The following is a 13,737-nucleotide window of genomic DNA, read 5'->3' as shown; positions in this document are numbered from 1 at the left end:
GAGAATCCATATTATGTGTATACAGTATCTGACAAAAGTAAGTACACCCCTCACATTTGTGTAAATATTTTATTCTATCTTTTCATGTGACAACACTGAAGAAATGACACTTTGGTACAATGTAAAGTAGTGAATGTACAGCTTGAATAACAGTGTAAATTTGCTGTCCCCTCAAAATAACTCACCACACAGCCATTAATGTCTAAGCCGCTGGCAACAAAAGTGAGTACACCCCTAAGTGACAATGTCCAAATTAGGCCCAATTAGCTATTTTCCCTCTCCAGTGTCATGTGACTCGTTAGTGTTATAAGGTCTCAGGTGTGAATGGGCAGCAGGTGTGGTAAATTTGGTGTTATCGCTCTCACTCTCTCATACTGGTTACTGGAAGTTCAACATGAGGGCAAAGAACTCTCTGAGGATCTAAAATAAAAAGAATTGTTGCTCTACAAAAAGATGGCGTAGGCTATAAGAAGATTGCCAAGACCCTGAAACTGAGCTGGAGCATGGTGGCCAAGACCATACAGCGGTTTACCAGGACAGGTTCTACTCAGAACAGGCCTCGCCATGATCGACCAAAGAAGTTGAGTGCCGTGCTCAGCGTCATATCCAGAGGTTGTCTTTGGGAAATAGACGTATGAGTGCTGCCAGCATTGCTGCAGAGGGTGAAGGGGTGGGGGAGGGGTCAGCCTGTCAGTGCTCAGACCATACACCGCACACTGAATCAAATTGGTCTGCATGGCTGTCATCCCAGAAGGAAGCCTCTTCTAAAGATGATGCACAAGAAAGCCCGCAAACAGTTTGCAGAAGACAAGCAGACTAAGGACATGGATTACTGGAACCATCTCCTGTGCTGTGATGAGACCAAGATAAACTTATTTGGTTCACATGGTGTCAGGCGTGTGTGGCGGCAACCAGGTGAGGAGTACAAAGACAAGTGTGTCTTGCCTACAGTCAAGCATGGTGGTGGGAGTGTCATGGTCTGGGGCTGCATGAGTGCTGCCGGCACTGGGGAGCTACACTTCATTGAGGGAACCATGAATGCCAACATGTACTGTGACATACTGAAGCAGAGCATGATCCCCTTCCTTCGGTGACTGGGCCGCAGGGAAGTATTCCAACATGATAACAACACCAAACACACCTCTAAGACGACGGCTGGCCTGCTATAGAAGCTGAGGGTAAAGGTGATGGACTGGACAAGCATGTCTCCAGACCTAAACCCTATTGAGCATCTGTGGGCATCCTCAAATGGAAGATGGAGGAGTGCAAGGTCTCTAATATCCACCAGCTCCGTGATTTCATCATGGAGGAGTGGAAGAGGACTCCAGTGGCAACCTGTGAAGCTCTGGTGAACTCCATGCCCGAGAGGGGAAAATAATGGTGACCACACAAAATATTGACACTTTGGGCCAAATTTGGACATTGTCACTTAGGGGTGTACTCACTTTTGTTGCCAGCGGTTTAGACATTAATGGCTGTGTGTTGAGTTATTTTGAGGGGACAGCAAATTGACACTGTTATACAAGCTGTACACTCACTACTTTACATTGTAGCAAAGTGTAATTTCTTCAGTGTTGTCACATGAAAAGATAGAATAAAATATTTCCAAAAATGTGAGAGGTGTACTTACTTTTGTGAGACACTGTAGCAGTCGGTAGAGGGGTTAGAGCAGAAGTCTGTAATACAACATAGAGTATATAGCGCATGGGTCAGGACTCATAATATTGGTATTCAGTAATCAGTGGTGGATTACATGTATTTATGTCATGTATGTATTTAGTGTTAATGACCCACCTGTGCTGATCTCTGTAGGAGTGTCCTCCTCTATAAATGTCCCCGTTATTCCATCCTCCTCCATAGACTGCTGATCATCCCTCACATACCTCTCTTCTTCTTCTGCTTTAACCTCAAATTCTATATCAATTGGATCTCCACTCTAAACCAAGAAAATGAGAGAGAATATCATCCGTAAAATATAAGCTTTAAAACTGTGATATTATGAAAAAAAAAAAAAAAAAGAAAAAACACATCCTCCCCAGAAGTCCATGTTCTAGATGCTCCAATCCACCAACCTTGTAACAGTGAGGGATGGTGTGACCTTCCTGTGTGGAATCCCGAGAATACAGAGGACGGGGACATCTCTCTGGTGGGTTTCTGTAGCTGGATGACTCCACCATGGTGTCCTGGTACAGATCTTTGTGTTCCTTTAGAAACTCTGACTCCTCCATCACCCCATCCTCATCATCCTCCTCTTTTATCTCTTCTTTAACCTCACCTTTAGAATCTCTCAGGTTTCCACTCTGAATATATAATAAAAATGACATCAATGGTAACAATGCAGATAATGTACAGATCCTAATGATACTATCAGTGATTGTTCCTCATCTACCTGATGATGGTGGGGGATGGTGTGACCTTCCTGTGTGGAATCCCGGGAATACAGAGGACGGGGACATCTCTCTGGTGGGTTCCCATTACTGGATCCATCTGTAGGAAATACACACACTGACTGAATACATTGTTTCTATGTGTTTATCAGATGATGGGGGATCTAGGTGGAGCCTCCGTACTGCTCTCTCCTTTACAATAAAGTCTCCTCTTACCCGGTGATGTGAGGGGCGGCTGATTCTCCATCATGACGTCCTTGTAGAGATCCTTGTGTCCTTCTAAATACTCCCACTCCTCCATGGAGAAATAGACAGTGACATCCTGACACCTTATAGGAACCTGACACACACAATGACACAGTCACCATCCAGACACATCCCTTGTCTGTTACTGGATAATGTCCCAGAATTCCCAGCACCGCTCACCTCTCCTGTCAGCAGATGGACCATCATGGTGGTCAGTTCCAGGATCTTCTGCTCTTTGTTCCTCTCAGGTATCGGAGAACGAGGTGGAGGCACCACGGTGGGGCTCTGAGTCCTGCTCCATCCTCCTAAGATTGGCTCTCCACTAGACTCCTTCACTACAACATAATCCTACAAATCAGGAGAAAGATAAACCGATATCAATCATCTGACATCATCTACATGTCTATAATAAGAACATGGTCTTTTGACCAGACTAGATAAGAGTGATGTCATGTGACCTCCCAGATTCCTCCTCACCTCTCTGGTCAGGACTGCAGAAGAGCTTTAGGAATCCATAGAAAGAACCGCTGAGTGCACAGGATACAAACCAGACTCTCCTCCCCATCCCTCCACTGCCAGGCTTTCTTTACAGCCTCCCTTTTTAAGGATTTCTTGTCTAAATGGATTTTTTTTTGCATGGCTAAGTGGATCTGAGCAGGAGAAGGAGAAAAAAGTGCCTAGAAGTAGAGGAGAAGTAGCCGATCGCCTTGTGCTTTCTGAGAATATTGGTCATAAAGGCCCATTGGACACAGGACACTTAGCAGGTGGAATTGCTGTGGATGGTAAATTGAGGACAAGTGCCAGGAGAAACTTTCCCATCATTTCAGTACAGGAAGAAAAGGAACATTTTTGAAATGCTCTCCATTTCTTTACATCTGGTAAGGAGCTGTCTGAACATTTGGTGAAGGGATAATTGATTCACCCTGAGTTTCTTGAGGTGTTATCAGGAATTTCTCAATAGCGATCATTTATATGCCCTTTTGCATTTTTTATCTGGTAAGAAGCACATCTAGAAGGTGGTGGGAAACTGTCACCAACTTGTCGTGATCACTTCATCACCAGTTTATTTTCATCACATCTTCACATCATCATCTTTTCGTTGCACAAAGACTGAGTTTGTTCAACAGATATATTGGACAATTTGTGTCATTAGGCTGTAGATTCAGCATATTACCTTCATTGTTTTATATTGTATCTCACCCGGTGGACAATTTACTGAGTTTTGGATATTTTCTTTGGACTTTTATGTGTGGTCACGGTGTTGACTTAGCACATGTTTGAACACTTATCAATTATTGTTTGAATTGTTATCACGTGGTGGATTATATATTGCTATTTTGTATATATAAGAGTGATGTCATGTGACCTCCCAAAATCCTCCTCACCTCTCCTATCAGCAGGTAGATGATCTCCAGGGTGTGGCTTAATAACCTCTCAGTCATGTGACTCCGATCCTCCTCCATCCTCAATGGTGTGGTGGTCATCTGATCTATGTGGGTTTCTCTGTAGACGGATAATGAAGAATTATCTGGATTGCATTGGTTGGACAATATTAGGATGGGGATAAAAGGGGTTATAGGCAAGTTGCCCCTAGTGGGAATTGGAACATGTAGATTGGGTTAATTAGGGGGATATTTTTATAAAGAGTGGTCACAGGTAGTGTTGAGCGAACACGGACTGTATTATTCGTGTTCGTACCGAATAATTGGATTTTTTTTACCCCAACACGGACACGGACACTTTACTGTATGTTCGGGTAAAAATCCGTGTTCGGTCGTTTTATTTCCGGGTTTTGCATGCTTTGGCGCTCTTTTCATGGCGGGCTTTCAACAGCCAATCAACAATCGTTTAACTGGTGTGCCTTAAGCCATCCCAGCCATGCCTGCAAATGTCTTAGTAGCTGTGATTGGCCGTCTGAAGCATGTGACCAAGTCTTTATAAGTTCGAGGCAGCCGCCGCAGCAGCGTCATTCTGCTGCTTAGCTAAGGGACAGAGCACACATCAATGTGCTGGCTGCTGATTAGGGAAAGATAGGCAGGAAAAAACCATTTGTGTCCGGATAGAATTGAGGGACAGGTCGGAGTGTTTAGGCAGGGCGAGTTGTAGGCATTTTAGGGATAGAGTCTGCTGAATTATAGGGTCAGTGTCTTCTACAAACTACAATCGATATTGCTGTGTGGGGGGTGGGGTGAATCTGCACTCAATCCTGATCTACGATCTCTTCTCAATCCTGTTAGGGACAGAGTCTGCTGAATTTTAGGGAAACTGTGTTCTACAAACTACAATCGATATTGCTGTGTGGTGTGGGATAGGAGATAGGCAGGTGTCAGTGATCCAAATCCATTTTTCTGTGTGTGAGCTGCAGTGAACACAATCTTTTTGGGCTGCAGTGAACACAATCTTTTTGGGCTGCAGTGAACACAATCTTTTTGGGCTGCAGTGAACACAATCTTTTTGGGGTGCAGTGAACAAAATCTTTTTGGGGTGCAGTGAACACAATCCTTTTTGGTGTGCAGTGAACACAATCTTTGTGGGGTGCAGTGAACAAAATCCTTTGTGGGGTGCAGTGAACACAATCTTTTTGGGGTGCAGTGAACAAAATCCTTTTTGGGGTGCAGTGAACAACATCCTTTTTGGGGTGCAGTGAACACAATCTTTTTGGGGTGCAGTGAACAAAATCCTTTGTGGGGTGCAGTGAACACAATCTTTTTGGGGTGCAGTGAACACAATCTTTTTGGGGTGGAGTGAACAACATCCTTTTTGGGGTGCAGTGAACAAAATCCTTTTTGGGGTGCAGTGAACAAAATCATTTTTGGGGTGCAGTGAACACAATCTTTTTGGGGTGCAGTGAACACAATCTTTGTGGGGTGCAGTGAACACAATCTTTTTGGGGTGGAGTGAACAACATCCTTTTTGGGGTGCAGTGAACAACATCCTTTTTGGGGTGCAGTGAACACAATCTTTTTGGGGTGCAGTGAACACAATCTTTGTGGGGTACAGTGAACAGAATCTTTGTGGGGTGCAGTGAACACAATCTTTGGGGGGTACAGTGAACACAATCTTTTTGGGGTGCAGTGAACACAATCTTTGTGGGGTGCAGTGAACACAATCTTTTTGGGGTGGAGTGAACAAAATCATTTTTGGGGTGCAGTGAACAACATCCTTTTTGGGGTGCAGTGATCAAAATCCTTTTTGGGGTGCAGTGAACACAATCTTTTTGGGGTGCAGTGAACAAAATCCTTTGTGGGGTGCAGTGAACAGAATCTTTGTGGGGTGCAGTGAACACAATCTTTGGGGGGGTACAGTGAACACAATCTTTTTGGGGTGCAGTGAACACAATCTTTGTGGGGTACAGTGAACAGAATCTTTGTGGGGTGCAGTGAACACAATCTTTGGGGGGTACAGTGAACACAATCTTTTTGGGGTGCAGTGAACACAATCTTTGGGGGGTACAGTGAACACAATCTTTTTGGGGTGCAGTGAACACAATCTTTGTGGGGTGCAGTGAACACAATCTTTGGGGGGGTACAGTGAACACAATCTTTTTGGGGTGCAGTGAACAACATCCTTTTAGGGTGCAGTGAACACAATCTTTGTGGGGTGCAGTGAACAACATCCTTTTAGGGTGCAGTGAACACAATCTTTGTGGGGTACAGTGAACAGAATCTTTGTGGGGTGCAGTGAACACAATCTTTGGGGGGTACAGTGAACACAATCTTTGTGAGGTGCAGTGAACACAATCTTTGTGGGGTGCAGTGAACACAATCATTGTGGGGTGCAGTGAACTCAATCTTTGTGGGGTACAGTGAACACAATCTCATACTTCTGAAGATTTGAGGGTGCTGCCTGTTCCATACTCCCCCTACTCCTCATCTAGCCTTTTAGGGGTACAAACAATAGTAATTGGGGCCTAGTGTGGTTGTGTACGTGTGATATACATACACTTTTTTTGGATCATATTTTCTATTCCGCTATTTAATCAAAAACCTTTGGGGATCAGTTAAATTGGGGGATAGTCTGTGTTGGTACGTGTGAGAGAGATCCACCTTTCCAAGTTGTTGGGGTTCATCTCATACTTCTGAAGGTTTGAGGGTGCTGCCTGTTCCATACTCCCCCTACTCCTAGCCTTTTAGGGGTACAAACAATAGTAATTGGGGCCTAGTGTGGTTGTGTACGTGTGATATACATACACTTTTTTTGGATCATATTTTCTATTCCGCTATTTAATCAAAAACCTTTGGGGATCAGTTAAATTGGGGGATAGTCTGTGTTGGTACGTGTGAGAGAGATCCACCTTTCCAAGTTGTTGGGGTTCATCTCATACTTCTGAAGGTTTGAGGGTGCTGCCTGTTCCATACCCCCCCTACTCCTCATCTAGCCTTTTAGGGGTACAAACAATAGTAATTGGGGCCTAGTGTGGTTGTGTACGTGTGATATACATACACTTTTTTTGGATCATATTTTCTATTCCGCTATTTAATCAAAAACCTTTGGGGATCAGTTAAATTGGGGGATAGTCTGTGTTGGTACGTGTGAGAGAGATCCACCTTTCCAAGTTGTTGGGGTTCATCTCATACTTCTGAAGGTTTGAGGGTGCTGCCTGTTCCATACCCCCCCTACTCCTCATCTAGCCTTTTAGGGGTACAAACAATAGTAATTGGGGCCTAGTGTGGTTGTGTACGTGTGATATACATACACTTTTTTTGGATCATATTTTCTATTCCGCTATTTAATCAAAAACCTTTGGGGATCAGTTAAATTGGGGGATAGTCTGTGTTGGTACGTGTGAGAGAGATCCACCTTTCCAAGTTGTTGGGGTTCATCTCATACTTCTGAAGGTTTGAGGGTGCTGCCTGTTCCATACCCCCCCTACTCCTCATCTAGCCTTTTAGGGGTACAAACAATAGTAATTGGGGCCTAGTGTGGTTGTGTACGTGTGATATACATACACTTTTTTTGGATCATATTTTCTATTCCGCTATTTAATCAAAAACCTTTGGGGATCAGTTAAATTGGGGGATAGTCTGTGTTGGTACGTGTGAGAGAGATCCACCTTTCCAAGTTTTTGGGGTTCATCTCATACTTCTGAAGATTTGAGGGTGCTGCCTGTTCCATACCCCCCCTACTCCTCATCTAGCCTTTTAGGGGTACAAACAATAGTAATTGGGGCCTAGTGTGGTTGTGTACGTGTGATATACATACACTTTTTTTGGATCATATTTTCTATTCCGCTATTTAATCAAAAACCTTTGGGGATCAGTTAAATTGGGGGATAGTCTGTGTTGGTACGTGTGAGAGAGATCCACCTTTCCAAGTTGTTGGGGTTCATCTCATACTTCTGAAGGTTTGAGGGTGCTGCCTGTTCCATACCCCCCCTACTCCTCATCTAGCCTTTTAGGGGTACAAACAATAGTAATTGGGGCCTAGTGTGGTTGTGTACGTGTGATATACATACACTTTTTTTGGATCATATTTTCTATTCCGCTATTTAATCAAAAACCTTTGGGGATCAGTTAAATTGGGGGATAGTCTGTGTTGGTACGTGTGAGAGAGATCCACCTTTCCAAGTTGTTGGGGTTCATCTCATACTTCTGAAGGTTTGAGGGTGCTGCCTGTTCCATACTCCCCCTACTCCTCATCTAGCCTTTTAGGGGTACAAACAATAGTAATTGGGGCCCAGTGTGGTTGTGTACGTGTGATATACATACACTTTTTTTGGATCATATTTTCTATTCCGCTATTTAATCAAAAACCTTTGGGGATCAGTTAAATTGGGGGATAGTCTGTGTTGGTACGTGTGAGAGAGATCCACCTTTCCAAGTTGTTGGGGTTCATCTCATACTTCTGAAGGTTTGAGGGTGCTGCCTGTTCCATACTCCCCCTACTCCTCATCTAGCCTTTTAGGGGTACAAACAATAGTAATTGGGGCCCAGTGTGGTTGTGTACGTGTGATATACATACACTTTTTTTGGATCATATTTTCTATTCCGCTATTTAATCAAAAACCTTTGGGGATCAGTTAAATTGGGGGATAGTCTGTGTTGGTACGTGTGAGAGAGATCCACCTTTCCAAGTTGTTGGGGTTCATCTCATACTTCTGAAGGTTTGAGGGTGCTGCCTGTTCCATACCCCCCCTACTCCTCATCTAGCCTTTTAGGGGTACAAACAATAGTAATTGGGGCCTAGTGTGGTTGTGTACGTGTGATATACATACACTTTTTTTGGATCATATTTTCTATTCCGCTATTTAATCAAAAACCTTTGGGGATCAGTTAAATTGGGGGATAGTCTGTGTTGGTACGTGTGAGAGAGATCCACCTTTCCAAGTTGTTGGGGTTCATCTCATACTTCTGAAGGTTTGAGGGTGCTGCCTGTTCCATACTCCCCCTACTCCTAGCCTTTTAGGGGTACAAACAATAGTAATTGGGGCCTAGTGTGGTTGTGTACGTGTGATATACATACACTTTTTTTGGATCATATTTTCTATTCCGCTATTTAATTTAACTGGGCCTCCATGCGAGACCTGTGTGCCTTGTTGCGCGGTTTTGAGTACTCCACCAACATGGCCAGTGGCAATGACGCCGTTCTCAGCTTAACTATCCCACTTCTATGCCTCCTTGAAAAAACAATTCGGGCGATGATGGAAGAGGATGTGGCACAGGATGAGGAGGAGGAGGAGGATGAAGAGGTAACATTTCCAAGGCTTTCAGGGCAGTCATTCGCAAGGGGCTCCGAGGGTGGGTTCCTGCACACGCAAACGCCAGGGACGCAATTGTCCAGCAGGGGCACAGTTCTGGAGGATGAGGAGGATGAGGAGCTGGAGGAGGAGATGGAACCATGTTCACAGCAGGGTGGCACCCAGGCCAGCTCATGGCCATCACTGGTGCGTGGCTGGGGGGATACAGAGGACACGGACGATACACCTCCCACAGAGGACAGCCTTTCGTTGCCTCTGGGCAGCCTGGCACACATGAGCGATTACATGCTGCAGTGTCTCCACAACGACCGCCGAGTTGCCCACATTCTAACTTGTGCTGATTACTGGGTGGCCACGCTGCTGGATCCCCGTTACAAGGACAACGTACCGTCCTTAATTCACTCACTGGAGCGCGATCGCAAGATGCGCGAGTACAAGCGCACGCTGGTAGACGCCATGCTGCTGGCATTCCCATCTGACAGCGGGGCCACAGTGGAAGCACAAGGCAGAGGAGGAGGAGGAGGAGGTCGCCAACGCAACCAGGGCACCGCCAGCACCTCAGAAGGCAGGGTTAGCATGGCCGAAATGTGGAAAAGCTTTGTCAGCACGCCACAACAAACAGCAGCACCAGCAGCTCAGATGGAACGTCTTAGCAGGAGGCAGCATTTTACCAACATGGTGGAGCAGTATGTGTGCACACGCCTACATGTAGTGAATGACGGGTCTGCCCCCTTCAACTTCTGGGTCTCCAAATTGGGCACATGGCCTGAGCTTGCCCTTTACGCCTTGGAGGTGCTGGCGTGCCCTGCAGCCAGTGTATTATCTGAACGGGTATTTAGCACGGCTGGGGGCGTTATAACAGACAAGCGCAGCCGCCTGTCCAGAGACAATGTGGACAAGCTCACGTTCATTAAAATGAACCAGGCATGGATCCCACGGGACTTTTCCGTACCTTATGCAGAATAGCAATGGATACCGACCTTACCCACCCATTGTTCCATTTTTGCTCTTTCTCACTCTTTTGGGGTGTACCCTCATTTAAAATTTTTGAAAAGAAGCAGTGTTGGCTACCTCGTCCTCCTCCTCAGGGCCAGATTAATGTAGGGGCTATTGGAGCTGCAGCTCCAGGCCCCTACCTTTTATATAGGCCCCGGGTTGGCCATATTCACTGTTACCGCTCTTCTGTCACTTGTAAACACAGAAGTCTGGCTTCTATGCTCGCTTCCCCAGGCAGCACCCTCAGAACCTCCCCACACAGCGTGAAGGCCGGACAAGGAGGGACAGTTGGCGATGCATGGATGTGTTTATGGGCTTCAGAGACAGCATCCCATGTTGAATTAGGCATGCATGGCTGCACCCTTCCTCCTCTGGGTGCATGGCAAGGCACGGCCCTTAAGGCCCTTCAAAATCCTCAGCACCAAGCCCATGATGCTGTTAATCCGGCCCTGGTCCTCCTCCACCGCCGCTTCCACCTACACCGCCCATAGGTGTGCGCAGCCTATTGCATTAAGGTGTGCACCCCAAAGTTGAAATACACATGCATGTGTTTGCCAGCAGGGAGAGTAATGTATCGGGGCCATGTACCTGTAGGCAAGGAGAAATAGAGCAGAGCAGGTCCCAGGGAGATCTTTCCCATCTCCTCACTGGCAATGCTATGTGCCCTAGGTGATTAGGGTGTGCCCAGGCACACCCAGCACACCCTGTGCGCACGCCTATGTCACCGCCACATCCACCACCACCTCAACCTCCCTCCTACTCCATATGGGCCTCGTCCTTCAGAGATGAAGAAGAACATTGTTTTATTTTTCTGTTTTTTTTTGTTGTTTTAAGTTATTTCCCTATCCACATTTGTTTGCAGAGCACTTGCCATGCTCTTAATTACGTTTTGCTGCCATTTGCAGCACTCTAGCCCTTTCCTTTGGTGTTTTAGAGCCATTTTAGTGCCTTAAAGTTCGGGTCCCCATTGACTTCAATGGGGTTCGGTGTCCGGGAAAAGTTCGGTAAAAGTCCGGGACACGGACCCGGACTTTTTTTTAAAGTTCGGCCGAACCCGTCGAACACGGACATCTAGGTGTCCGCTCAACCCTAGTCACAGGTTATCTGAGACCATCAAGACCAATGCAGAGCCCAAAGCCCTTGACTGGACAGGAGGAGGGACAGTCCACTGCCAGAGTGTAGGGAATAGAGGAGAGTGCCCGTATTGAGGGATCAGAGGATCAGATAAGTAAAAGTGCTTTTACTGGTTCCCTACACCAAAATTACCATGTAACCCTTGAAGTGGGGCTGCCCCCATTATACAAGGGTTAAATGCTCATTTGGGTTTTGGTCATTTTTTTGTTTCCCCAGAGATGGGCTTTAAACAAAATTACATTTTCACACACGATAAAATCTGCATGTTATGCTTGTAAAAACAAAGCGCCCCCCCACACACACGCACACAATTATGTCAACTCTTAAAACTGTGTGTCCCCATGAAAGTGTCTAAATTCGCTACCCAACATGGTGCAAAGACAACACTATAAAAGCGCTGTCAGGGACTCAATACCGTGCACAGGCGCACTGGCGTCGCTAACCAGCGAACGTCTATGCACATGCGCTGAGGCTACCTTGGTAGAGTTTGAGGCTACCTCGGCAGAGTTTGAGGCTACCTCGGCAGAGTTCGAGGCTACCAAATTGGCGCCAAAACGGCCTATTTAAACACAGCTGTCACTCTAGGTGGTTGATGTGTTGTCTTCAGCTCTCCTGTATCCTGTGCCTGTTATATCTGCTGTTCCTGTTTACCTGACCCGGCTTGTCTTTGGATTCTGATTACCTGCTGCCCGCCCTGACCTTGGCTTGTCCTTACCAAAGCAGTTAAGTCCCTGCAAGAGGGCTATACCCAGTTGGAGGGGCGTGTTCAGTCCCTAACCCCCTCCACGGACCCTACAGTTTCTGCTGCTTCCATGGCTCCCTCCGGGAATCCCTCCGGTCCGACGGTGGTGATGCTACCTCCTGAGCCAAGGGTCCCTACGCTGGGGATCGAAGCAAGTTTAGAGCCTTCCGCAATGCCTGCGAGCTGTACTTCTCCCTGCAACCCCGAACCTTCTCCTTGGAAGCAACCAAAGTGGGGTTCATCATATCCCAGCTTCAAGGTGAACCTCAGTCCTGGGCTCACCGCCTACTTGAAGAGCTCAGTAACCAGCTGGACTCCATGTCGGCTTTCTTTAAAGCAATGGCGCAGTTATACGAAGACCAACAGCGCACTGCTACAGCAGAAACCGTGCTCACTTCACTTCAACAGGGCCGTAGAGGATTACGTCACTGACTTCAGGCGTTGGGAGTATGGACACTCACTGGAACGACGCAGCCTTGCGACATCAGTTCCGCCTGGGTCTTTCAGAAAACTTGAAAGATGAACTGGCCCGAGTGGGTTTACCCGAGACCTTAGAGGCATTAATCACCCTGGCTATACAGATAGACCGCCGGCTCCGTGAGCGTAGAGCAGAGGGGTCCACGCAGCAGACCCGCCCAGTCTGGATGTTGCCATGGGTTCCTAATCCCATCCACACCTTCTCCTCCGGTGCCCGTTCCAGCAACACTGTTCCAGTCACTGCTGAATCAGATACGTCAGAGCCTCCTTATCAACAGAAGAACGCTCACGACGACGTCAGAACAACCTGTGTCTGTACTGCGGAGAGGCCGGACACTTTGTACGCTCATGCCCAGCAAAGATGCATAAGTGTCTTTCTATATTCCCCTCAAGTTATCCAGTTTCTGCCAACAATACCACTCACCTGGCTCTCTCTATCTCATTCCAGCTCCCAGAAGGCCCTATCCCGGTCACCGCTATTATTGATTCCGGGGCATGCAGCTGCTTCATTGACCTTACCTTTGCTGCTCATCGACGCATTCCCACTTCGACCCAAGTCGCAGGGACTCTCCATCTTCCTAGCGGATGGGTCCCACATCAAGTCTGGGCCAGTAACCCAAGAAACCCCTCCACTGCCTGTGGCCACTCTCGAAGGACACAAGGAGTTTTTGTGCCTGGATTCCATCTCTTCTCCCTTGTTTCCGGTTATTCTGGGGTTACCCTGGTTGCAGGCGCACAACCCGAAGATTAATTGGACTTCTGGAGACGTCAAGTTCCAGTCCCCTTACTGCCAGAATTATTGCCTGCCAGTACGCCATAGTGCTCCTAGCATCCTACTCTGTATGGATGCTGATAAGGAGATACGTTCCTCTGTCCCAGTATCTTATCAAGAATACTTGGATGTCTTCACAGTAAACAGGGGGCTGAGACCTTACCCCCCCCCCCCCCCCCCCACCGCCCCTATGATTGTCCAATTCAATTGCTTCCGGGGGCCGAGATCCCTTTCGGACGTATCTTTCCTTTATCGGAACGAGAATTGGGTACCCTTAAAGACTATG

The 13,737-nt window shown here is 46.7% G+C and overlaps 3 protein-coding genes across 3 annotated transcripts in view; all 3 read right to left on the bottom strand.

Moving 5' to 3' along the window:
- Positions 1 to 2,824, bottom strand: part of LOC309548799 (uncharacterized protein) — a gene marked incomplete at its 3' end in the record, with an annotated part of 85,923 nt that extends 83,099 nt beyond the window's left edge. The window contains exon 1 of the mRNA XM_082248741.1: positions 2,604 to 2,824. Within this exon, the coding sequence (XP_082104867.1) occupies positions 2,604 to 2,688 (85 nt within the window). The 5' untranslated portion in view covers positions 2,689 to 2,824. The remainder of the gene's footprint in view (positions 1 to 2,603) is intronic.
- Positions 1 to 13,737, bottom strand: part of LOC309550239 (uncharacterized protein) — a gene marked incomplete at both ends in the record, with an annotated part of 1,760,330 nt that overhangs the window by 841,996 nt on the left and 904,597 nt on the right.
- The window catches only part of LOC309548798 (uncharacterized protein), a gene marked incomplete at both ends in the record, with an annotated part of 266,454 nt that overhangs the window by 251,275 nt on the left and 1,442 nt on the right, over positions 1 to 13,737 (bottom strand). Inside the window, one exon of the mRNA XM_082248740.1 lies at positions 2,814 to 2,981. Coding sequence (XP_082104866.1) covers positions 2,814 to 2,981 — 168 coding nt within the window. The remainder of the gene's footprint in view (positions 1 to 2,813; positions 2,982 to 13,737) is intronic.

Source organism: Pelophylax lessonae (genome assembly GCF_965119305.1).
Source record: "Pelophylax lessonae genome assembly, chromosome: 3".
NCBI lineage: Eukaryota > Metazoa > Chordata > Amphibia > Anura > Ranidae > Pelophylax > Pelophylax lessonae.
The sequence above is the reverse complement of the archived record's forward strand: the minus strand, read 5'-3'. Positions and strand labels throughout refer to the sequence as shown.